We start from the raw sequence: 27,882 nt of genomic DNA, 5'->3' as shown, positions 1-27,882 counted from the left end.
TGCTTAGAATTAAAACTTTTATCATTCTTTACACCAAAATATAATTTTTTATATAAATATGAAAGAAGAGATACAATATAATGAAGTAGAAAAACAATATTAATTAGCTCAAATAAGCAAAATTTAATGTTTCTTACATAGTAAAGACCAACTCAATATAAATCTTTCAAATACTCCTTTGCAAGTTAAATATTAAAAGTACTTTTCAAACATGTAATTACAAATCTTAATATATAAATATTTTAATTAAGTAAATAAATTTATAACAATTTCATTACTTTCCTTACCATTGTACGATTATGAGTAGTTTCTACTGGAGGATAATGTGAAAGAGGTGTTGATTGGTATGGATTATGACTTGCACTGTTTCCAGCGGATGATGGATGTCCATGACTGGGACTATGAGCACTTACAGAACGATGAGGAGATGGTGAATTATGCCTGTGGGGACTGGTAAATCCAGGTTCGTGAGCTTGTGCCGGTGACGTTCGACTGACTAATCCATGCGTGGGATTAGTTGTTGATAATGAGCTTATACAAGAAGGATTTGTACTTTGTGATTTTATGGGAAGAGGAAAACCTTTCATTCCTTCTGGAAATGATACTGGAGTAGAAACAGTTTCTGGAGAGGATCGCTGAACTCTAAGAGAATTAGTCAATTGCATACTTCGTACCTGTGGATTAGAACGCTTATAGGTACCTGACAAATGCACTACTGTTGGATTATCTTGTTTGGAAGAAAAATCCTGAGGTATCAGGGAAGAAACACTATCTACAGAACTTTGTAATTTCTTGAAGTTCATTGGTTCATCACAAAGTTCTCTAGTATTCTCTGACAAAGCAGTTTTTACTTTAGAACTAGAAAGCACAGTAGAAGATTCACTTCTAGGTTGTAAAGGCTCAGGAGAACTTTCAAGTGTACGTTTGAATGCTTCTAAAAATTCATAAGAATGAAATGGCATTTTCAGTTCCTCAGTTTTTCTAGTATTAACAGTATTTGCAGAAGTTGTAACAGGTATTGATTGGAATTTCCTAGAAGATACACTAGTATTGCCAACTAGTGTTGTTGTTAATCCTTTAGTTTGTTCTGGCAGTGAGGTTGTTCTCCCATGAATTTGCCTCTGTTCAGTGGGAGATTGATAAGATGATTTTAAAATGCTAACACCAATAGAAGGTGATCGAATTAAAGTACTTGGGCTGCCAACCTGAGTATCTACTTTGGCAGGGGATGGAGGTTTTACTGACACACAATCCAATTTAGGTTGTGATACTTCTAAAGCACTCTTAGGTGATGGACGAACATTTTGTTCTGTAGCATTCAGGTCTCTACCTATGCTCAGTGGTTTGTATCGTCCGGGTTCAGTAGTAGAAGAACCCGAATTTGGAAAATTTGCTAAGCTAGCACAAATAATACGATCTAACATTTGTGAAGCTAGTGAAGTTTGCTGCGAAGCTTGTTGAGCTTGTAATTGGGCAGCATCGCCCGAATTAATTAAAGTGAAGATTCGTTTACTAGGAGAACCTATCTGACTTAAAGATATGCTAGATTTATTCTCCTGAACAGTATGACCAGTATTCTTTATTTCAGATGAAACATTGGATTTGGCACTAACAGTTGATGAAGGAGCTTCTTTATCACTTTGCTGCAATGGAACAGAACTTGTCACTACACTGATAGCACGTGAAGGTAGCACAGAAGAAACTTCTGGTAGAATATGGGGTTTCTGTTCTTCAGATAAGGCACTGTTTGCAGTTGTTACTGCAATCAATGTACCCAAACTCTCTCCATCATCACCTGATGTAGTAGGAACCTTCATGTTTGACATACCCTCTGCTAATTCTTGGCCCGTTGCAATTGGAGAGAGAACAACACTTGAAGACAGACGACCCGCAGGAACAACAGGAACTTGGATCCCTAAGGGAATTCCTGGTTTTCTTTGAACTAACATAGGCTTCTTTGGTTTGTTCCTAAAATAACATTTAAATTTGATACTATTAGTGAAACTTACAATTTTTATTTATTATTTTTTATAATATAGTTCATTTGTAAAATTTAATTATCTATCTATAAAGTTTAGTAAATACTTCACACTAAGAAATTCATGAAATATAAATTCAAGTAACACATAAAAGAAAGTAATAAAGATCTATTATTATGCTAGCTCAGAGGATAATTAAACAATATAAGTTTTTACCAATTCCAATACATACATTATGCAATAAAGAAAGGTATAATTAAACATTTTTTAAAAAGTTAATTTAGTACATAAACAAATAACACTTACTTAATTCATATACAAGAAAAATATCAAAAAATAAAANTATTATTATTAATTATTATTTGAAGACAATAACTACCATAAAATATTAGTTTTGTATCTAACTCCTTACAAAAATACAAAACTAACACCTGAATAACAAATATTTGCTTTTGGAACTGGAAAAGAATTTACTTGCATTGAGTGTCATCAACCCACATAGATTTTTTTGTTTAGGCTTATATAATAGTTTTAAAAGCAAAAGCAACTATTTCTATTATTTGGATGTTAGTTTCATATCTCTGACTCATTTATCTTTGTAAGGGCTAAAAATAAAAAAATTAACATCTGTGTTAGTTTTTAATCATAGTATCTCTATTGTGAGATTCTAGCCGGGGATATGGAGTAGTTTATTACTTGTGTATAACTTAATTGGCATCTATTCCGTGAGAATAGTCCTCAGTTGTCAAAAAGAATGGCTTTTCCTAATTCAAGGAAAATTAAGGGTGGAGGGACTTACAGTTTGATTATATCTAAAGCGGAACTAAAGGATTTCACAATTCTTTGTTCCTACGTCAGGATCCCGACACCATTTAATCATATTTAGATACACAGATTAACACGCATGTGGAGATAATATGGATGTGATTCAGACAAAGATGAGATATTTCTTTAACAAGTAATAAAAGATTTAATAAAATAAAAGTAAATAAAATTCCACAAATGGAATTATTCAAAACTAGCTGCAAGATCCCGCTTCGCTGGGTTTTTATTTTTATGTAATATAGTTTTTTTATATATATATAAAAGACTGTTTTTCTAAGTAATCTAGAATCTAGCTGCAAGGACTCGCTTCGCTGGGCAAAAAGTAACGATAGTGTAGATTAAGATAATTACATTATAGCTAATCTTACCCGTTTTCACAAAATGCAAGAATTAGGTCCTCCGTTTCCAGACTAATTAGAGAATTTTTACGTTTAGTCAAACGAACAAATTTCAACGTTTCTGGAATTTTATGTTCAAATTTAATTCGAACAAATTTGAAAAAATCGAACAAAACATTCAAAATAGAAAGCCACTTTCAACCACTTTTAGCCTCTTATCTCCCACAACCTTATAGCTATTGAGATGCAACCACCCCTATGGACGAATGGAGACTTGGGGCTACCACCACATACAAACACCATTCACGTGCGATGTGTAGTTTTGGCGAAAAAGTGAGATATAAGGACATACATGTCCATTTTTATATATATATATAGATAGAATTAAGCGAATGAGAGACAATGGATTAATTAAATATATGCTTCAAGAGAGAGAGCTCCCAAATTCATTTATAATCACACTACCTCAAAGTTTACTTTGTCTTTATGTTCATCTGTATTCGATGATCATACTTCGTTTCATGGAGAGGTCTTGATTTGGCACAATATTAAAAGTTCTTCTTTTACTCCTAAATTAACTCATTATTATATTCAATTGGATACAACTAAGGGCGTTGTGGAGCAAATATGGACTACGTCGGTCTTCTCTGAGATCTTTTTCGTACTCCTAACTAAGGGTGTTAGCCTTAGGGAACGAGTATGGGATACCTCCTTTTCCTATGAGATCTTCGGACGTACTCCCTGAATCATGCAGATCTTTGACTATATCTCCAGATTTATGACCAATCAGCATATTTGTATTCTCTTACGTGACCGGATGAAAAGGGAAATTATTGAGGGGTCGACAATTCCCAGGGTGGTGAATTTGTGATAGATAAGTGGAAAACAAAAGGATGTGTCTACTTCCGTTAAAGGAAGTGGCTCTTTTATCAGTTTTCCCACGTTAGAAAAACGATATTTTCACACCAAAATGAAAGAATATTTTACTTCATTATTTTAGCTATATATTTAAATTGTTAATTAGACCCAGGGGTAATTCGGATCTCACACTATTCAAACATTCCCAATTTTAATGTACTTGTAACATTGTGTACTTATAAAATTCAATTATTACATTATAAGCATAACAGAAAATTCTACACATAATCTTAGTGTATTTACATTTTATTTTAATTTAAAATTTTAAAATCAGTTTATGATCGTGCTCTATTTGAATTATCTGTGTATTTGCTAAATCTACTTACTTGTTTCAATTTAGTTATCATTGCTTCGAGATCTGATGATAAATTATCTGGTAGTTTAGGAGCATTAATCTGTTCTATTGCAAGTCTAATATGCTCATCGCTATCACTGCTTCCTGCAGTCAATGCTGCATTTCCATTATTAACTCTCTCTTCATTAGACTTAACGACAGAATCTACAACTTCATTTAAACTAATGTCTCCTTTCACATTATCTTCAGCACATTCTTCACCATTTTCTGACTGGAATGAATTTTCGTTAACAATTGGTTCCACTTGCAACTGTGACTTATGTTGCTGCAATAGAGCTGCAACAGTCGGCTGTCTCTTTTTTCTTGATAACTGTAAGGCACTGTTGACAAGTAAATTTTTATGAAATTTTTTAAAACATATTTCAAAACTTTAAAATATAATAAATTAAAAAATAGCAATTTATATTCAATTGTAAACGTAAAAAAAACTAATACAAATGACAATATTTTTTGACAATAAATTCCTCACTTATAAAAAGAGCTTTTTCTTTTGTATCATTACAGTAAAATATCAAGTACTCAGATTTTTCTAAAAATCAATTTTAATAATGTATAATAATAAAAATAAAGTAACATGGTGCAATAAAAAAAAACTGGACTGTTTCCACTAATTGCTGTCCTAAGCATTTGAACATCAGTCTGCCACATGGTATTGAGTTGGTCGAACCAGAATATTTGCTACACATTATTTGATAATATTGTATTAGTATTGTACTGCAACTCAAAAATAAACTTGAAAATTGAGCAAGGACATTAAAGGAGAGAGCATTAAATTTTGCATTAAAGTTGGAAAATCTGCCACAGACCCTTGAAATTCTTTCAAAAGCCAGTCTTTGGCAACAAAATCATGGGCCAAAGTCAGTATTTTAAGTGGCACCCATGTTTAAAAAAAAAACCAAATATTACTGGAGAACAATGAGAAGACTGGATGACTGGCACCAGCTCAATGCCAAAAAACAAATAATTCAAAAACTTATTCATAATGATTGTCTAATTACATTTCAGGAAGTTACTGACACCACTAGTATTTCATTTGGTGCTGTTCAGACAATTTGGGTATGCATTATGTTGTTGCCAAATTCATTCCCATTTGTTAACTTAAGACCAGAAAAATCATTGCATTAACATCTGCAAATATCTTCATAAATAACTGATAATCCTACCTTTGTTTCAAGAGTCACTACAGGGGATGAGAGTCATGTTTATGGCTATAATCTGGAGACCAAGCAGCCAAGTCATCTCAGTGAAAGAGACCCAAGGAGATAGATAAGTCAAATCAAGAATGTGACAAAGAATTTGTTGGTAATTTTTTCAATCATAATAGAGACTTTATGCCAAGAATTTGTTCCTTCCAGTCAGATAGTGAATTCAGACATTTACTGCATATTTGAGATTATTTTGTGAGGACAGTGTTGCAAAAGACCAGAACTGCAGTTCTGGTCTTTTGCAACACTGTCCTCAAGCCTGAATCCATCACATCAATACTCCTGCTGCACACACAGTCTTCAAACATGCTTCTTTTTGGCAGAAAATATGACAGTCCTTTCCCATTTACCTTACCTGACAAATTTAGCTTCTTGTCACTTTTTTTATTCTCCAGAATTAAATTAAAGCTCAAACAACATTTTGATATAGTCAAGGAAATCTAGTTCAAATCAAAACAGGTATTTCAAAATCTGAAACAAACTTTCAGGTAGCATTTCAGGCTCGGCTGAAGAGGAGAAATTGCTATATAAATGTAGGAGAACTATTTTGGAGAGAATGGTGGCCAGATTTAAATGAGTTAAATGCAGTAGAGCGTTGTTAATCCAAAAGTCAGTTACCTGAAATGTCAGTTAACTGAAAGCATTCCAGTCGGCAAATTTAAATTTTCACTAGTGCTGTGGTGCTGCAATCTTTGGCTATATCTTGGGCTACTCCAATATTTTTTTTGTTGATGTGTGTGCTTTAGCTGGCAGCACTGGCACTTTTGTGTGGTGTTTTTCTGAGGACTGTGTGTAATGCTGATCGAACGTTTTTGNTAAATGTATTTAAACATGCCTTCAAAATAAAATACAGTTACACCAAAAAATGAATATAATGTGATTTAACATTTTAACTCACTAGAATGCTAAATCAATGAGAACTCTGGGCTTCTTTCTTTGCAACGAGACAGCTCCATCTGGGGGTAATAGGAGACAATGACACCCGAAGTGTGTTTCTTATGTCCAGTTTATTCCGTTATTTCAGTTTATGTTCCATTGTCTACTAAAAGTCGCACAAACCCAAGACAAATAAACCATAGTAAATAAAATGGAAATAATTTAATGTTCCTTGGGCGACCCAGTACCATTTGATCAACGGACCGGTACCAGTCCGTGGCCCAGGAGTTGGGGACCACTGCCTTAAAGGATAATTGATTTATATTTGATTATGTATTAATATTATGTAATAGTAATGCAATTTTTGTAATAATCACATCACAATGATCTTTGTAGCATTAAAAAAAAAATCAGAAATATAGACTAGATTTATTTTACATAATGATCGATAACTGCAATCTTTTTTTAAACTTTTTGAACGTTACATTTTGGAATTACAAAAATAAAAAATTATGACAGTATTACAGAATAGAACACTACAGTTTTCTTAAATTTCAAGAACCTATAAATTGAAATTATTTATCTAAATTTAATGAAAAATGTGTATATAAATATGCATTAATATTTTAACAATGAATGAACTAAACACTGACATTGGTGGCAGATCACTAATTTTGGAATAAAGTCTCATAACTTCTCTAAGGTTTTCATCTCAAAATACAAAATATTTTTCGTTTTTTCAAAATTAATAATGTTAACCTGCTAATAACTGTTTGAACTTTGTTTCTATACCTTCTTGTTCTATTGTTTTCATTTAGCATAATTTTCTTTTATTACAAACTTATCATACAGAAACTTTTCAGGCAAATGGTAAAAAAATAGACTATTTGTTTTAGAAGAACTAAACAAAGTTCTGTAACAAATAAAGTCTACTTTTTGCCATTTAGCTAAAAAGTTCTGTATGGTAAGTTTGTAATAAAAGAAAATTTATGCTAAATAATAAAAAGTGCAAACTTTCATTAAATAAATAAATAAAAGTTAAAGGAAAGGCATTATATAAACATAAAAAATGGTGCACTTAATGCAGTCAAATTTTTGAGAGGAAAAACTTCAACATTACCCAATCAATTATATAAAATTATAAAAATTTGTAAAAAGAAAATAAAAATTCTAATGTCTTACAAGTTATTTCAAGTTCATTTTTTAAGGAAGAAAAAAGAAAAATTTATTTTGAAACTATTTCAAAACATAAGTGGCTAAAAGTAAATTTAATATTTTAATAATCATTATTCTTCATCATAAAATATATGTAGTTATTTTTATAGTGATTTCTCTACTATTGTATCTTACATAAATAAAATTTGTGAAAAAAATTTTATGATGTAAATAAATAAAACTAGTTGTGTACAGTATAAAATTATTTTTCTTACATACACAGTAATAAATTGTGTAAAATTATATAGAAATTTAAAAANCATTTTGATATAGTCAAGGAAATCTAGTTCAAATCAAAACAGGTATTTCAAAATCTGAAACAAACTTTCAGGTAGCATTTCAGGCTCGGCTGAAGAGGAGAAATTGCTATATAAATGTAGGAGAACTATTTTGGAGAGAATGGTGGCCAGATTTAAATGAGTTAAATGCAGTAGAGCGTTGTTAATCCAAAAGTCAGTTACCTGAAATGTCAGTTAACTGAAAGCATTCCAGTCGGCAAATTTAAATTTTCACTAGTGCTGTGGTGCTGCAATCTTTGGCTATATCTTGGGCTACTCCAATATTTTTTTTGTTGATGTGTGTGCTTTAGCTGGCAGCACTGGCACTTTTGTGTGGTGTTTTTCTGAGGACTGTGTGTAATGCTGATCGAACGTTTTTGATACTAAATCAACTTTAGTATATTTTTTTGGTTTTTATATTTTTTAATATATTTATTTTGTTTGTAAAAAATAAAGAAATAGTTTTTAACGATACAATAGCCATGATTATTATTTTAAAAAGTTTATGTTAGGCTTAACATCGATGAAAATTCAATGCGAAGCGACATGCAATGGAGAAAATTTTCAACACGGGATAGGTTAATATATTTTTTCGTACATAATCGGTTATCCAAAAAATAAGTTATCCGAACAACCCCAGTCCCCAATTGATTCGGATAAACAACGCTCTACTGTATTAAAATCTTTACAGGCCAAATCCAGTTTCTGTTTGATTGCACCTTGTAGTTTACAATTAGAAGAAATAAACAAATTTTAAAAAAATTAAATTACGGTTTTCTGTTTAAATATAATGTGTCAATTCAAAACTGTATTTTTTAAAAAATCTTTTATTCTGTTTTACAATTAACAAAAAAAATTAAAAATCAAAGTATTGTGATTTGCATTTATTTAAATTTGATTATTAAGCTGTAACAATTCCCTTCTTAATATAAATTTCTATTTAGTAATATAACCAATCATAAGGCTTCAATATTATCTTATACATAAATATACAAAAGGGTCCTGTTTTATATGAAACTGTTATATGAAAATTAATCATATGCCATTTATAAAAACACTAGACAACCCACTTCTAGTGCCACTGAATATGACTCTGCTTCTCCAAAACTGTGTTTCTCCAACTACTGACATTATGAACAAAAAAAAAACCATTAAATGCTACTTACTATTGTTTGCTTATTAGCTATAAAGAAAAAAGTGAAAAAAGCATGCTCAACTTGCAAAAATTCTAGCAACAAAGACTCAGTGAATACACTTGCATGTATTTTTCTAAAATAGTATACTTGATTCTGAATAATAAAATTTTACTCTGTATATTCAAAAACATCAAGATAAAATGTTATTCATTATTGAAAAACACATAAGTAAGGCATTTTAACAGAAAAAATGTTAAAAAGTGTTTAATTATAAATACAGTCAAACCTCGGTTTATGAACTTAATTCATTTCTAAAAGTTGTTCAGAAATCAATTTGTTCATAAGAACAAAATGGTTTCAAACAAATTTTCTCATAAGAAATAATGTAAAATGGATTAATCCATTCCCACATTCCCAACCCCAACACGAACCCCTTTCTTTACCTTTTTAGCTGTACTCATATATCACACTTTTTAGCTGTATTTTATCCATAAAAAATGCTTACAAATGTAATATAATATTATCTACATCTATATCCATCTTATATATATCAAAACCATCACTTTACAAAAAAGTGTTATAATTAGAGATTTCACTCTGCCTGTATGAAATAAAACCAAATCAACCAACACAGACAACAAGTACTTTATCCACACTTTCTGAAATATTATGTTTCAATTGATTTGATTTTAATTAATTTTATTTGTAATTTTAGTTTCAGTTTCCATGTAAAATCCAGAGTTTTAATTATTATAGAAATAGATAAATAAAAACTCATGCCAAAATTGTATAGTCTCTTGATAACTAGCACTGAGTTTAGTGTTAACACAATTTTTCTTGTCTCGCAAGTACTTTCAAAATTCATCATCCTCAGGCAAAAAAGAACAATTTGAAGAAATAGAACATGTAGTGTTCCAAGTATAAATTAGAGTAAAAATTTTCTTGGCAATTTTTAAATTTTTAAATTTTAATTTTAAAAATTTTAAAATTAAAATTTAAAAATTTAACTGATTAAAAAACATAACTGATTTGTGTTAATACATTTTAAATAACAGGTTTGTTAGATCTAATTGGATAATAGAATGTCACATGGTCACTATCAAACATTTTTTAAAAAGTATATTGTAGTATCAATATAATACTGTTAAATTTTAAAAAAGTAGCCATATTTTATTAAATTAAAAATTCAAAACTTAAAATTATGCCATTTGCCAAAATATTTTAAAATGCAACTTAAGGTAAATGATGCTACTGATAATACTGCAATGTAAGCAATGTCATCAAACTGAAGTTGATAAAACTTTTATATATATGTATATATAGCTAATATTTCCACAAATTAAGTAGTCTACACTTTCCATTGGAATATAAAAACAATATAATCAAATTTATCCTGGCTTCACTAAAAAGAACAGGAGTTATAGGAAATCAATAACTAATTTAATATATCATGCTTCTAAATAAAAAAATTATTTTTTATTGTTCTTATTAACAACAATAAAAAATAACTAATAATAATATGTTATAAAGTAGCACTATCTGTGAAGAGAAAGACCCAAAGGAAGCCACAAACAAACAAACTTTGATTACTATATTAATAATAGTTTAACGTTTATTATCTGTAAAGAGTTCAATTTAAAATATAAATTAGAAGAAAAAAAACAAACTTCAAATTTTATTACTTCCTGCTGTTTTAAAGAAGAATTGTATAGCATTTGACAATGTGGAAAAAAAGAAGGATAAGACATTAAGAGACAGAACTAGTGTTCATATTGTACTAATGAATAACTGGAGAAACAATGCAATTTAGGAGTAACAAAGAAAAATATAGAATTAAGTTAAATAAACAAAAAGATTAAAGGAAAGGAAAAGCTACTGCAATAGTAAAGCAAGCACTAAAAACAGATTAACATGAGATAGAGAAAATATTTTAGAAAAATTAAGGAATGGAGAAATATAGGTATAATAATATAGCTAATAATAAAAAATAAATAATAAATTATAAATTAGGCATTTTTTAGTGAGAGTTTTAAATATACAAGAAAAATAAATTGAGGAAAAGCAAGAATAATTCAGGAATTTCACAAGCATTTTAAATTTATTTTAAGAAAAAATGTAATAAATATATCCAAGCACAGGTCTACTTGAGATTAATACATTTAATGAAAATGTTTGTTGGGTTAAAGAAAAACATTCAATAAAGATTTATATAATGGTGTTTACAGTTTCTTCTGAATTTTATACTCTGATGATGGGCTGTAAAATATGAAACTGCTTGGAGCTTAAAAAACAACTATAAGATCTCCAAAAACACAAATAGCAATAGAATAAAATAAGTGGTCAAAAGAATTCTAATCCACACTTAATGTACTAAAGAATAAAATTCTGTTTTTAAAAACCTTACATAATTTCTTAACTTAGTGAAGTTGTATTGAAAGACATATTTTCTATGGCACTTGAAATAAAGTATTTTTAAAATAAATCAAATCTAACTGAGCTGAAAAATCTAAAAAATTATTTTATAAAAAAATCTACAGTAGATTTAGAAAACTTTTCCCAAGATTTCCTTTAATATTTTTCTGAATCTTACAAGGTTTTTAACACAATAAGAATCAACATTTCTCCAGTACAGTTTTAATTACTGGATGTTGTTAGCTCGCTTAATATGTAGACCTGATGCAAGCTTATGAACTAAAATTTCTAACATTCTAAATTGAAATGTTAAAATATTTCATGATGTTTTTAGAAATTTAAAAGATAGAATGTTTAAGGCTTTACACATATACATAAAATCAAAGTTTGAGAATTATATAAAAATTAAATATAATACAAATTTTATAAAACATCATTACAATTTCAATAAAAATCTATAACCAGCAGAGGAGAAATAAACAGGGTAGAAATATACTATAGATTCTTATTGAAATTATTATGATTTATAAAATTTGTATTATATTTAATTTCTATATAATTCTCAAACTTTGATTTTATGTATATATGTAAAGCCTGAAACATTCTAGCTTTTAAATTTAAAAAACCATCATGAAACATTTTAACATTCCAATTTAGAATGTTAGAAATTTCAGTTAATATGTAGACCTGATACAAGCTTATAAAGAAAGCCAAAATAATCCAGTAATTAAAACTGTGCTGGAGAAGTGTTGAAGGTAATTTTTATTAATGTTGAACTCTGTTCCAGTTTTTATACATCTGTTTTTCACAAGATTTTGTTGTTACAGTTGTAACATGTAAGTTTTACAAAAGACCAACAATCAAATTGAAGTATTTTCATATATTAAATTAGATAAATTCAAATATTCTAATATGAATTAAAAATAAAATAAAAATATACCTAAATGACTTATCTAGAGGTCTTCTTCCTCTTTTCTTTGGAACATGTTCACCTTCTTTTAATCTTCTCCTTCGTCGGGTGTCTTTATCCATCAATCTTCTCTTCTATTAATAATTACAAAAACTTTAATACAGAAACATTAAATATATATAGATCATATTAAATATTTCTTAAATAATATTCTTTATTTCTAAATTTCAATCGACATCTAACAATATTACAAACATAAAAAATCAAAAATGGATCTGTTAAGATATAATTTGTTGAAATATAAAATAAAATATACCTTTTTCCTTGGTTTCTGTTCGTCTGTAAACTCTTCAGAATCCGAATCCGACACAGCTCTGAATTCCAGGCCACCCGAATTGATGTAAAATCCACCATATTGGGTCGTTAACGTAGATGGGACAAGTTCATCATACTATTTTATAAAATTTTTGAAAATTTAATGAGTTCTTAGAATTTTTTTCAGGGAAATTTTTGAAAATTAATAATTATATTCAGAATCTCACTTTCCAGTGACTTTCAATCAATCACGGTTTTTGTTTTAAATACATCAACAGACTGACAGTATTATCAGCACTTGTATAAAGATAAAAATTTTGATAGATTTACCTATTTTCTTATTAAATATCATTATATGATACAAAAATATGATATATAATAACTTATATGATACAAAAATAAATCAAGTTTCTCAATATATTCATTTTAAGAATTTTTTAAAAAATTAATTACTAAAATTGTGTTGAAAATTTATTTTGATTATAAATTAGTTGCATCAACTTTAATTAATAACAGACAGTTCTATTCATCTATTAAAATAAAGTTTGAAGTGTTTTGCTGTAGAAAATAATTATAAAAAGCTTTGATTCATAAAATAAAAATATTATTATTTTACTATAATAAGATAATTATAATAAAACAATTTATTCAAATGTAAATAAAAACAAAAAATAAATTTATTTTCCTGTAGTTTATTATTGTTTTATCAGTGACTTTTAAGTAAAAGTTGATTACTATATGTGAGTAAATTTACTAATTATGCTAAAATTATCTGACATAAGCCAAAGCAGGGCATTGCTATAGCAACAGACAAAATTAATAAAAACAATTAGACTTAGAAAAAAAAAGTCAATATACATGCTATCAGATTTCACAGGAATTTAATAAATTTTACTAATTTAATCTTAACATTCAAGAATTAACAATAATATTTTGTATACAGAAATATATTAGATCATAAGTTTTAGATGACAGAATTGTAAGGGTGAGATTATTATTTGTGACAGTATTTACAATGTATAATTTGTGTAATAGCAACATATAATATTTTAAGAAATGAAAAATATTTTTAATTAATAATAAATTTTTAGATTATCTAAACTTTTATACAGACTAAATATGGTGATATTTTTATATTTCTTCAAATAAAACTAATATTTAATATTCTGTTGTAAACTTTCTATATAAAACATCTAATATATGTAACTTAAATTATATTTTATTCTAATTTTCTTTGATATGCTTCTCTAATTTCCAACAAATTAGTATTGATATGATTATTAAATAAAGTTACATATCATCTCAATATTGAAAATTTCAAAAATGTAATGTATAAAATTTCTGCATTGATTATCAATCCAAAAGTCTTGAAATAATTATACTCAAAACAAAATGTTTAGAGCAATGTTATCTCCCAGTTTCCTCAAAATATACAGAATTAATGTTTTATTATAATATTTCAAAAAATTATATCACTATAAAAAACCTAATGATAAATAGTTAGTTTAAGAAATGAATAATAATTTTAAAAATTTAAATATGAAAAGTCAGAAATTTAATTTGACAACAAAAAGGAAAGACTAGTAAAGAAAGAAGATACTGAGTAAATTATTATTCTTATATTAAAAAACTGAAAACACGTTATTTTTCTGATATATCCAAATATTTGTATCCTTTTAACTTAAGATACAAACAACAGAAATCTTCATATTTCAATCTTATTCACTTTTGACAAATATATTTAATAATAAATGACTACTTATTTTGCCTTATAAAAATTCTGAAACTTTGTTGATGGCATGTCAACAATAGAATCCTAATGATGCCATTCATTCAAATCTTTTAATAAATTTGTATCAATTATTCCTCAATTTATCATCTTGGACTCTTTGGTTATGGTTATGTAATAGTTGGAAATACATGCACTTTTTTGAACACAAATTTATCTTTAGTGAATAAAATTGAGGTTATTAAAGACGTAAGAAAAACACAGAAAATACAATATCAGAATACTGTCACATATTAGAAAATAGCAAAATCTACTTTAATTTTTCAAAAAGACAATCTGAATTTTTGATATCAATAATTTAAAATTATTCAGATTTCTCCTGGTATTTAAATTAAAATGATTCAACTGTATAATAATAAAATATACAAATATAATTTAAAGCATTTTTTTAAATGTATGTGATATTCTAAATTTTACATTAGTATATATGTATACATACATACATACATACATACATGTGAAAGAAAAGGCTGTACTCAAAGGTGTAGCCTTAAAAGATAAGAAAGATGGGTGAAGGAAGGAAGGAGAGTGATTTGAGGAAAAGTTAGGAGGATGGGATGGTTGGATGTTTGAAAGTGGAAAAAGGAGGACATGAGCCGCAAAGGGGAACTGTTGGATAACACTAGGAAATACAATGGTACACACTGCAGAACAATTTGTATTTACAGGGAAGGAGAAGGCTCATAGCTATATATGTATACAGTAAAATCCCATATAATGCAATCCCTTATAACACGGATTCGTATAATGCAATAAAAATTTTGCAACTAGAACTCATACAGCATGATAAACAGTCCCACATAATGCGTAAGATAAATTTAACATTTTCACATAGTTTCAGATTTTTTGTTTAGAAAAGGGAAAATATACACTTACCAGTTGTTTATATATGAACAGTGAAGCCAACAGTTTAAAAAATAATTTTTTCATTCTAAATAATCTTCAATCTCTGGTACAAAACAGTTATAAAACCAATTTTTAAACATTTTGCATGTAATCCATGCTTTTTTATTAGCTCTCCAGTGAAGACGTAGCATTGATTTGTCTACATTTTTCATTACACATGGATTTAATGTACGATTAATTAACATTGACTTAGTTATATGTTCTTCAGCTGCATTAGAACACAAAAGTAAAGTTATCCTGTCTTTTGATGTCTTGAAACCAGAAGCAGAAGTCTCATCTTTCGTAATATATGTTCTGTTAGGCATTCTTCTCCAACACAAAGCAAATTCATCAATGTTATAGGCTTGTTCTGCTATATAATTGCCTTCCTCTATAATTTTGGAAAAATGTTTGAGAAATCTTTGACTCTTTGCAATAACAGTTAAAATTTAGAGACATGTTGGAACTTGCATAAATTGGTCCGATAATGTACGTCCCCTATAATGTGAAACGTATTCCCCCATGTTGTATGGGAGTCTACTGTATATTATTTTAAACTAATGTAATCAATTATCCTTCACAAAACAATGTATAAAATATCTTAAGTTTTAATTCAAATAAACAAAAATAGACTTTTTCATATGAATTGCAAATGTTTTTATATATTCACTATTGGAGAAGAATTTTCAAAATATAGTAAAACCTCTAATCTCAAATCCTCTCTTTCTTGAATTACTCTTTAACTCGATTATCAGTCTTTGGCAAAACACTATATATAATATAATGTATTTTTCTACTCCTGAAATCAAACAAAATTTCATGTATCTCAATGTTGTCCCTCCTTAAACTGAATTCAGCAAGTATTGAACAATCTATTAGGTTTCATAAATTCTTTCAGCACATAATCTAGTAAAGCAGCTTTAATACAGCTACTAAGCCAACCAACAGTCTGTCTTGAATGAAATGGGCCATGTCATTGGCTTGCTTATCCAGCTGTATTAAAACTGCTTTACCAGACAATGCACCCATTGTTCATGAGTACAGTTACCAGTTTAGTGAAAAACCCAAAAGATCTAATGGGAATATCAAAATTTGATATAATGTATTATGTGAAAATTGATTTTTGAGTAATTTCAGTATAGCATAGAAAGGTAATCTTGTAATATACCTAAATTCATGATATTTATTTAATTCATCCTTATATATTGTTCTGATAATAATTCAAATTAATATCATACATTTAAATATATCACAGAACTACAATTCTCATTCTACTGCTTTGTAATTTGTGTCTAAATAAAATTTTTATTTTTCATATATCTTCACATGTAAAATTATCTATAACTCAAATTGTCAATTTTTTATCCCTTCAAATTCAAGATTTAGAGGTTTGACTGTATTCTTTATTTGATTTAAAATTCAAGATACTCCAAATTCTATATTTTGCAAATAAATTATATCAAACTACATTAAAGTAATTATTTTAAATCATGGAATATAGAAAATTTTCAAATCAAATACACCTTGTTGAATAAAATTTAAAAAATTCAAATAAATACTCACAGCCTCATCATTATCTATAAAGGAATCATTTTCATCATATCCCATTCCACGATCTATATAATCTTCCCATTTTCCAAATTTCTTTTTTTTCTTTTTTCCAATTTTTGGACCCTATAATATACAAAATTTACACACACTTATAAAGTTTTATTTATTAATTAATAAAAATTTAACAAAATTAGTTCACAATTACTAAATTTAATAAACCACTGAAAGAAAATTAAATATGATTTTCTTATAAGAATTTCCAAAACTGGATAAGTAAATGAACAAAATAAGCACACCTTGAATAACTCCAGCAATAAATTTTAATGGACCAAAATTGTTTTCAACCTAGTTATATAGGTCTTCATCGGTTGGAACAACACAAAAATTTAAATGAAAAAAGAACTCAAAAACATTCTAAGTAAAATAAAACCATGTTAAATTTAAACTTAACAAAAATAAAAATAATTATTACAAACAAATGATTTATTGTGACATTGTCACAATGCTGGCTGCAATTTTTAATCATATTTTTAATTTATTTCATTTAAAATATATGCTTTGCATCTCAAATTAGTACTGTAGTGTCTTGTCCCTGTACAATACATTATACTTTTCTGTTAGCAATGGAGTTGTGACTGTCATCAATTAACTGCATTCAGGGGAAAAGTTTTAAATTGAAATAACTTGACTTCCAGTTTGCATCGAAAGTTCATATATAATTAATCGGCATATACTTTCAATACTCTATTTATTGGAAAATTATAGCCAGAAAGAATTATTTAAATTCCAAGTAATGTTTTGCAGCAGTGGCATCATCCAAGAAAACAAAATATTGAGACCAAGACAGTTAAAAAAATTTTTAGTTTGCAGCAAAGCTATGCTACAAAACCTGTTTCACCTGTTAATTTTAATCACTTATAAATGTTGAAATTTCAAAATTTTCTTTTTCAGTTATTCAAAAATAGACTTATATAATAAATAAAAAGAAATTCTATTGTCAGGCCACCAGTAGTCAAGCAGTTCCATTCCCTGAACACTGGAGTTTGGTTGTGGGTTCACGCCTCGTCAGGATGGGCTGGCATGTGAAGTTTTCCTGGCTTTCTTCATGTCTGTAACACCTGAATAGCAGCCAGTTACCCTTAAAAAGACATCCAGAAGGCATTCCCCCTAGCAGATCGCTCAAGTACTGCATTGCCATAACTTAACTAAACAAACAAACAATTCTATTGTTGGCAGTAATGAGTGATATAAGTGTACCTCCTGCAACATATTTATTTTACTTTTAGATTCAATTTGAATTATTTCTTTAAAACGAAACTCAGCAACAATTTAACACCAAAAAAACTGAACTTTTTTTTTAGTTAAAACTAGTGGCATATATCTTATTTATCCTATTTTTAAAAAATTGATTAAATTAATTGAGAAATTTAAAAAGTTCTATGATTTTAAATTAATTTTAATTTTTTAAACTTATATTATATTTATAGTAGTATTAAAATAATTCTTAATTTCTTTCTGACTTTGTTCATTTTTATTCATAATAAGAAAAAAAAATCATTGAACAATGACAAAATTTTATAAAAGTTTTCGTTAACAAAAGAAAAACATTTAATTAAAACAGACAATTNTTGATAACTAGCACTGAGTTTAGTGTTAACACAATTTTTCTTGTCTCGCAAGTACTTTCAAAATTCATCATCCTCAGGCAAAAAAGAACAATTTGAAGAAATAGAACATGTAGAGTGTTCCAAGTATAAATTAGAGTAAAAATTTTCTTGGCAATTTTTAAATTTTTAAATTTTAATTTTTATGATTTTTTATCATTTAAAAAATATTGTTATTTATTTATTTGAAAGATTAAAAATAATAAACTATTACATTACTTCTCAGTATTTTTGACAAACATGTTAGCTGAAAAGTAAAAACACTTAAAACTTTTGAAACATTATGTTTCAATTCAAAAAGCAATACAATCTTTAATCAGATAAAATATGAAAATCATGTAATCATCTTGATTACAAGATAATATGCAATTTTGTTCAGGTCTAAGTAGTTGTAATTGTTTAATTAATTTAAAACTATTATTATTATTATTTTAAGTAAAACGACAATCTTACTCTCTTTTTTTAATCATTTAAATGTTTTTTGGAATTAAACATTCATTTTTATTTAGAGAAGAACACTTAAATAATTGTAGTTTATTATTATTTTTTAATCTTTCTAACAATCTTTAAGAATTTACTTTTTGAATCCTAGAAAATGTTAGAATGATTAGATTTGCTGTAACAGAAAACAGAATATTTTATAGGGTTTTTTTCCTCTCTTGTGAGAACAAGATTAACTTAACACAAAGCTGTTAAATTATTTAAATATTATTGTAAAACATTTAAAGAACAAACTTTATGTATACATTTTAAAGAAATAATTCAAAATTATTTCTGTATTTTGTTTAAAAAGCCTTTGTAATTTTATCTTATTTAAAAAAAATGATTACCATAATTAATCAGGCTGTTTTTAGCTACTATTAATAATTATATATTAAGTAATTTGATATTAGAGAAAGACATTAGGTGCCATCTCTTATTGAAATTAATAATTATAATAATTTAGTATTTATTAAATAATTTCAGAATAGTCAGGAATAAGCCCAGAGTTGGATTCAAACTGCACAGGAAGCGGGAGTTGCAGGTTTGACTCTAACTCCAAACCAATTCTTTTCTTCCAGACTATTTTAAAATTATTTAATAAATATTATATTATTATTATAATTATTAATTTCAATGAGAGATGGCACCTAATGTCTTCCTCTAATACCAAATTACTTAATATCTAATTATTAATAGCAGCAAAAAGTAGTCCGATTAATGACAGTGATAGTTTGGTTTTCTCATCAAAAATATTGTTATTTATTTATTTGAAAGATTAAAAATAATAAACTATTACATTACTTCTCAGTATTTTTGACAAACATGTTAGCTGAAAAGTAAAAACACTTAAAACTTTTGAAACATTATGTTTCAATTCAAAAAGCAATACAATCTTTAATCAGATAAAATATGAAAATCATGTAATCATCTTGATTACAAGATAATATGCAATTTTGTTCAGGTCTAAGTAGTTGTAATTGTTTAATTAATTTAAAACTATTATTATTCTATTTGATATTTTGAGTGACTACTGCCAAATAATTTGATTCTTTCAGAAAAATTCACTGGCAATCTACAGATCAGACACAACTAAATTTATAACTTTATATAATTTACATAAAATAATCTTCAATAACAAAAATAATTTACTTTTATTTCATAAAGCCCATTAAATAAATAAAGCATTTCATTTAACAAATGATTTCTTCCCTGCAGAATATTATTTTTATAGTTTTACATAATATACATGTGATCAGTTCCTTTAGAATTTCATATTTTATGTATCATTTTGTTCCTATTCCATTAATAAGTTTCTTAGCTTCCAATTTTTACAAAATATTTCACTGTATTGACAAACAATCTGGCAGATTTATTAGACTACATTAAAGCTAATTTAATAATTAAATATAAAGCAATTTGTCTAAACATAAGTAGTTATGCCATCTTGTAATAAATTTAGTAATTAGAGATTAAAAAGGAAAAGAAATAAAATTCTAAAATTAAATTAAAAATTCATTTGTTTCTAATTATTACATTTATCATGAGATGGCAGTCTAATCACCTATTTCTAGCCAAATTGTTTTATATTTAATTATTAAATTAGCCTTAACATAGCACAATAATCTGGCATATCATTTGGCAATACTAATTGAATCATTGTTGTATATGTTGAAATTTCAGTTGTGAAATTTTCAAGTTCCGAAACAAACATTTCTATCAGCCTATAAACTTTTCATTTAGGTCTTTCATTGTCATTTTAGTTTTCCTCTTTTTAAGCTCTGCTTATTTAAATTATATTAAAAAATGAATAATCAATCAATAATAAATACAGTATTAAACTGAATATTGTATTTTAACTATTGTTATTTAATATTACTTAAAACAGATACAATAATAGTCATAAAATATCCAGATTAATTTCCATCCTTCTCTGTCTAATAAATTTTTATATATTTTAATCTTTAAAAAAACAAGCTTTAATACATAAAATTATTATTTTATACATTAGTAAATCTGTTCGAGCCAAACAAACCTGAAACTGCAGAATTATTTTCAGGCTATATTACAACTAATTAAAAGAATCTGTTCTAAAGACAAACAGTAGTGCCGTCATCTTGTAGAAATGATTAGTAGTTAATTATCATCTATGAATTAGCTTAAATTTAGAAAATTTGAAAGAAAAGATCAATCCATAGCAAGACTCAAACCTGTAACTCTGCATACCAGACAGATCCATTATCATTTATGCTATCTGGATCTCTAAACTTCACTTCCAGATATATAGTATAAAACCATACTGCAATATTAAGTCCAAATTGAAGTATATCTGAAAACAAAGATTAACAGTTGTCTGGGTAGCATAAGAGCAGGTAATAATGCTCGTCAAGTATGTAAAAGTTTGAGTTGAAAATCCATGCACTCCATATCAATCTATATTTTTAAATTTTCTGATTATTAATCTTTACATATGATAGCAGCATATTTCCCTACTTTAGGCTAAATTCTCATACTTTAATTTTAATAATTTAATAAGAGTCTAAAAATAGCAGATTAGGTTTGACAGAGCTTGACTGTAATAATTGTTCATTAATATGAGTTATTCAAAATATAACCCTGCAATAATCCATGTCAGACTTCTTGCAATTTGAAATCATAAGAAAAAAACATTTTATATATTTGCATGTTAAAATAGAAGCCAAATAAATTCTATACAAGATTAATATTAGAAATTTTTTCTAAAGATGAGTTATAAAAATAATTATGAAACCTTACACACACTTTCTCTGAAATTTTTTTTCTGAATAGAACTGTAATAAAAATTTAATTACAATGATTTTTGAAAACAACAACATATAGAATATAAAAGATTTAAATGTGTTTTGAATTTTCATTTTAATTTAACTATTTTTCTTGAATCTTTGAAACAGTAAGGAAGACAATAAATTTAGTAACAATAATAATGCTTACAAGAGGAAACTGGCAATCTCAAATCATCATCAATTTGAATGAAGTTTTGTAAGCACATTGTATTCACTCATAGTACAACTAAAGCTGCTTTACCTATCATTCATGCATTCTGAATAATATAGTGCTAAAAATATTTGAACCCTATTAATATCTTTATGAACAAGCATTTTTCTCTCTATTTTTTTATTTTTTTTTTAAGTTGGTAGTGTAGCAATACTGGTTAAAAACACAATGTAGGGGCACTTGTGACAGGCAAAATTTTTTTCATTTAAATCTTATATGTTTAAATTCTTATATACAATTTTTAGGCCTTTAAAATATTTAATATAAAATTTATTACTACAAAAAACAAAAAAAATATATCAAAAAATTCAAAAACGTCTTTAACAATTTAAAACTTTCTCAATGAACATAAAAATATATTAAATGTAATGTTACCAATCAGTATCTGCTAGGTATTCTAGCTGCCTACAGAAAAAGATTAAATTTTTAAATGGCTTTTTTTACAAAAATATATTTTCAATAAAAATTTTAAAAGTAATTTGACAACTTTTACAGTGATATTTTTCATAAAAACAATTAAAATATAATGATTTGTCATGCTATGCACATATAATCATTGCTATTTCATTTGCACAGTCTTTTCCAGATTCTGTTAATAAAACAAAATGTAAACAAATTTTGTTCATGTTTTTGAAAATATTTCTTTCTTCTGTTATTTTAGATGCAAACCATATGTATTTAACATGTCATAAAAGAGTGATGTGCTCAACTGTGAACTAGAGATTGTATTTTAATAGCATCCTCATAACTGGCCATTTCTCTACTGCTTTTAAGGAGATACAGTATTTACAATTTTGTAAATTTTTGATAAAATTTTTAATCTGTCCATAAAAATAAACATCACAGCTATCATAGAGGAGTATATTTTGTGATCCTGTTTACAATGATTTACAAAAATGCTTATTCTAACATACTAAATTTTTATAAAACACTCAAAAATAAAGACCACCTATAAGTAATACATAATTATTTGAAGTCAAAGCCAGCACAACAAAGACCTCATGTAGTGTTTTAATCAGTATTGCTATGCTTCCAACTGGAAAAAACTAAAAATATTAATAGTGCTCAAAAAACTTTTAATACCATTTTATTGAGAATGCATGAATAGTGGGTCAAACAGCTTTGGTATACTATGAGAATACAACACATTCATGAAACTTCATTGAAACCAGTGATTAGAAACTGCTGGGTTACCATTGTAAGTAATAAATTTCTTTATATTGTTTATGTGAACTTCTTTTTATACTACACAATCAATCATTTTTTAAAAAACTTTCTAGAACCTTTACCTTTGTATTTATTAATTCTATTTTCTAGAGTTCTGTGAATGCTTCCTACTAAATATTTAATCCTCCACATTAATTAATTATCAAAAATGCAGATTTTAATTTTACAGACAAGGAGAGCTTTCATCAAGTATTATCATAAAATAATTGCTTATTATAATAAAGAAAAAATTTTAATTAAATTTTCTTCTAAGCAAGCTTTTAAAAGGGTCAATATAAAACCAACAAACACATCATTTTTCTCATAAATTGATAAAATTGAAGATTAATAATAATTACTGTGTCAAAGTAATGAATTGTTTTAGGTATAATTTCAGAAAAATTCTAATAAAACAGTGTCAATGTTTCTGAAAAATTCATTCATTTGAAAACTAAAATTAATTTCAAAGCATATGTAAAGCATATGCTAAATTTAATTATTAGTCATTTTATATTAAAAAAAAACTCATTTAAAGAAAAAAACTTGCAAAAACTTCATTGTGATATTTAAAATATCTTTAAATTGTGATCTGTATGGGATGTATAAATTTAAATAATAGTAAATTATAAATAATTTAATGTAATGAATATATCTGGTATATATATAACATACCATGATATTTCAATTAATATGTATTTCAAATAGCGCACACAAATAATTTGAGAAAATAATGAGGCATATTTTATTTATTAAAATGAGAGCATCTGTTCTTTTATTTATTTATTTAAAACAATGAAAACAAATAAGTAAAATATATGATTTAAAAAACTTAACACTTTATGATGATAGTTGAAGTATTTAATCAACTGGAAACTTCTTCACAATGAAATGTATTAATAACTTATAACATATTTTGAAGGAGAATTTTCTTTTTCCAAAACTTCTTTAAATATTGAAATTTTCATTACTGTTTCAATCTGCACAGGAGTCAATAACTTTCTTTTTTAAAACTTGTCTTAGACAAACTACAATTCAAATATGAATGACCTGATATTATAAAACTCCATTTTACACACATACAATAGAACAAACAACTTTCAATTTCAGGAATATAAATTTCATCATTTAGAATAATCATTTAATCAATTAATAATCATTTCGAATATCATTTTATTTCTCAAACATATTTTTATCAACAATCAAGAGGACTAAGTAAAAAAGAAAAGAATGAAGCTAAAAACTTATTATAATGCTGTAAACAGAAAACAATCATCATATTTTTAAATCCTATTTTTCTTACATCAATGTTTATAGAAGAATATCAGTAAAGAACTTATTGAATATAATGTAGGAATTTTTAGTTTATACAGTACATTTGAAAGAAATTGCAACTATGAGAAACAAGATATTTAAGATTATAAAAATCATTCAATATAAAATAAATCAAAAGCAATTGCATATTCAGATTCATACAAAAAAATGTTTTTTCAATAGGAAGACTATAGAATGTTATTTATTTATGAACAAATGAAGTAAACAAGATAATCAAATGAACTATGTTAAATACAGTTTATTAAAGAAGTAATATAAAATCAATTTTAAAAATATGGATCTTTTATAAAGATGCAACAACATGTAGCTAAACTTTCCTGGAAACATTGATGGCACCATCTGTTTCCAGATGGTGCCATCAATGTTTCCATGATATTTTATTATAAAAAAAACTTATATTTTTATTTATTATAAAATGTCAAAAACTTAATTTTTAGGATAGGGATGGGTTCTATAAAAAATTGTAAATGCTAATAACAATAAAATTATTAAGCTCGACCCTAATCAAGATATGACACATGAACTTTATCTCCCCACCCTGTCAACCTTTAACTACCAAAATTTAATAGCATCAATCCTCCTAATACACAAACCTTCCTGCAAAATTTCAGAAATTTTCAACAAAAGCACAGGAGTTATTAAGTGTCAGAGATCTATCATTGTATCAAAAATTGAACTATCAAAAATCATTGCAATTAAATTTTTATTATGGTTCTATTCAGAAAAAGATTTTTCAGAGAAAGTGTGTGTAAGGTTTCCTCATTTTTTTTTATAACTCTTCTTTAGAAAAATTTGCTAATATTAATCTTATATAGAACACACACACACATCCATATATACAGAAAAAACCTCCAAATATTTTTGCATTTCTTGATATTTCATAGTCCCAAGTCCAAAAACATAAAAAGTTCTGGGGATTCATTTTTTGATCAATTGTCATACTTTTCCTCTGTAATATATAACAGCAGAGAAAGTAAAAATATACCAATATATGTATACACATATAGTCTGTATACAAACTTAAAGCAAGTTTAGCACATCACTAATAAATATATAATTTTATTGTAATGTATTGATAGAACTAGAAATTTATATAAGATGATTTTGTGATCTATGGATGAAAAGATTTAATAAAAAAAAAAAATACTAGAAACAATAGAAATAAATTACAAAATTAAAAAACTCTTGTTTCTTATCCATTTACTCTGAATAAAAATTCTTTAGTAAAGAATACATACAGAATGTAAACAATTACTGTTGAAATCTCTTCTTATCCAAAGCACTTTGCTTCAAACACTAAATGTCCTTTAGATAACATTTAGATTCAATATCTTGATTTCAAATAGCTCTACTATTTGAAATCAAGATATTGGATATTTCTAACTTTATATCTATCTATTTAAAAAAATTTAAACTATTCAGCAAGACTAACCATAAAAACAAATAGATATGCATAAATATAAGAAATGCACAGAGGAACTCTGAAGGAAGAATCCAAAAACACAAGAGAAATATCCTAGAAGACAGAAATGAGTCTTCTGAGAGAGAGATTTGATAAAATATTCAGATACAATGGGATGAAATTTCAATCATTTTGACCTCATCTAGAGTTATGCTAATCAGAACTGCAGAAGCATTGATAATTATGATGTTAAAAGTACAGTGGGTGATCAGTTAATGAACATAATCCATTCCAAGACTGTGTTCGCTATCCAAATTGTTCGTTAACTGTTTATCAATTTACCATAAATTTTTATGAGAATTTGATTAATCCATTCTGAAGGTCCCCAAAAATAAAAAAATTATATACTTTCTTACTATATTTATTTTTACATGTAATAATAACAATACATACATACACAATCTTGCATTTTTATCAATCATATTTTTTCTGTTTGTGGGGCGTTAAAGAATCTGTCCAATGTCAATTGCTTTTCTCTCTTCTTCAGGATTTTTCAGAAGTAATTAATAGCATTGTTGTTGTAGAGATCCCTAAGCCTATTAACCTCAACCTGGTTTAGATGCCATTCTAAGACCATTGTTCTGACATCCTCCCACTTCTTCAAAACATCTTTAATAGCAGATGTCGGCATTAATCCTCTTTTTCAGAAGAAAACATATCTCACTGAGTTTTTTGGTGTTCTTCATTCAAGAGTTCTTGGCATTCTTCTGTCATCAGATCAGTTTCCATTATGAGCTCTTCAATGTTCTTTATTTCTCAGATGTGATTTTTGTTACTCCTTTATAATCAAGAAGACTCAAGAAGATTCTGTATCTTTCTAAGATAAGACTGAACAATGGCCTATTGTAGACCTGTTCAAGTCACACTGCCCAGCAACATCACACATCTTCTGTCCATTCTCTACCTTTGCTATTATGCTCTCACCTTTTGAAAATAAAAACCAACACAAAACTTAACAAGTGCCCATCCAACAGTCTCGAATACTATAAAAAAATTCCTTCTGTCAGAAAAATAAAAGGTTGGAATTACAAGGGAGCGTTTCAAAGTTCGGAGGAATACCATCTGACCAGTATATACTGGGTTGAACGTCAATGTCAACGTCTCCTGCACTCCAAAAAGTTTCAAATTGTTGCCTGAAGACAAGGGAAGACCAATCAGTATTCATTATTTTACGTCACTTCTTGTGTTTGTTCTGTGAGGTGTTTGTTGTCCAAACATAAAAATCTTTCATTAAAGTGTTCATTATCTAATTTGTTTATAGTCCAAACTGTTCGTTAACTGATCACCCACTGTATTTATTGTAAGTATGAAAGCACATCCATAGTCTCATTAGACAGGATATTAGGAAATTCTCATTACCAAATATCAGCATTTTTAATATATGTCATCTATATGATAATGCTAATCACCTTTTAAGGAATCAGTTTATTACTCGATAAAACATTTTTTTAAGACTATATATCAATCATCCAAACTTAATAGTGGCATTAAAATGATATGAGTTGTTCAGGATATTTATAATATATTATATATACACACACACCCCAATCTAAATATATAAAATTGCTTGTCCTGACTGACTCATTCATTCATTCACTGATTCATCATCGCCCAGAGCAAACCGCTTAACCTAAAGAGGTGAAATTTGGTACACAGTTAGGGTACGTCATGGAAACGCACACTAAGAAAGGATTTTTCGAAATTCCAACGCGGGGGGG

General features: G+C 27.1%; 2 protein-coding genes across 2 annotated transcripts in view; both read right to left on the bottom strand.

Moving 5' to 3' along the window:
* Nucleotides 1–287: 287 nt before the first annotated feature.
* LOC111639250 (putative GPI-anchored protein pfl2) lies at nt 288–3,935 on the bottom strand (the record flags this gene model as incomplete). Its single annotated transcript, XM_023385072.1, has 3 exons — nt 3,851–3,935; nt 2,566–2,584; nt 288–1,968 (listed from the first exon to the last, which is right to left on the bottom strand). Coding segments are annotated over exons 1-3 (1,785 nt in total), but the record flags the coding sequence as incomplete, so codon positions are not given.
* The window catches only part of LOC111639249 (ubinuclein-1-like), a 31,492-nt gene continuing 7,179 nt past the window's right edge, over nt 3,570–27,882 (bottom strand). The window contains exons 3-6 of the mRNA XM_023385071.1: nt 17,000–17,110; nt 12,764–12,898; nt 12,478–12,581; nt 3,570–4,735 (exon numbers count right to left, since the gene is read on the bottom strand). Of these exons, the coding sequence (XP_023240839.1) occupies nt 4,336–4,735; nt 12,478–12,581; nt 12,764–12,898; nt 17,000–17,110 (750 nt within the window). The 3' untranslated portion in view covers nt 3,570–4,335. The remainder of the gene's footprint in view (nt 4,736–12,477; nt 12,582–12,763; nt 12,899–16,999; nt 17,111–27,882) is intronic.

The sequence above is a fragment of the Centruroides sculpturatus genome, unplaced genomic scaffold (genome assembly GCF_000671375.1).
Source record: "Centruroides sculpturatus isolate CEXI.00-Female unplaced genomic scaffold, Cexi_2.0 scaffold1236, whole genome shotgun sequence".
NCBI lineage: Eukaryota > Metazoa > Arthropoda > Arachnida > Scorpiones > Buthidae > Centruroides > Centruroides sculpturatus.
Note: the sequence above shows the minus strand (reverse complement) of the source record. Positions and strands in the feature narration are given on the sequence as shown.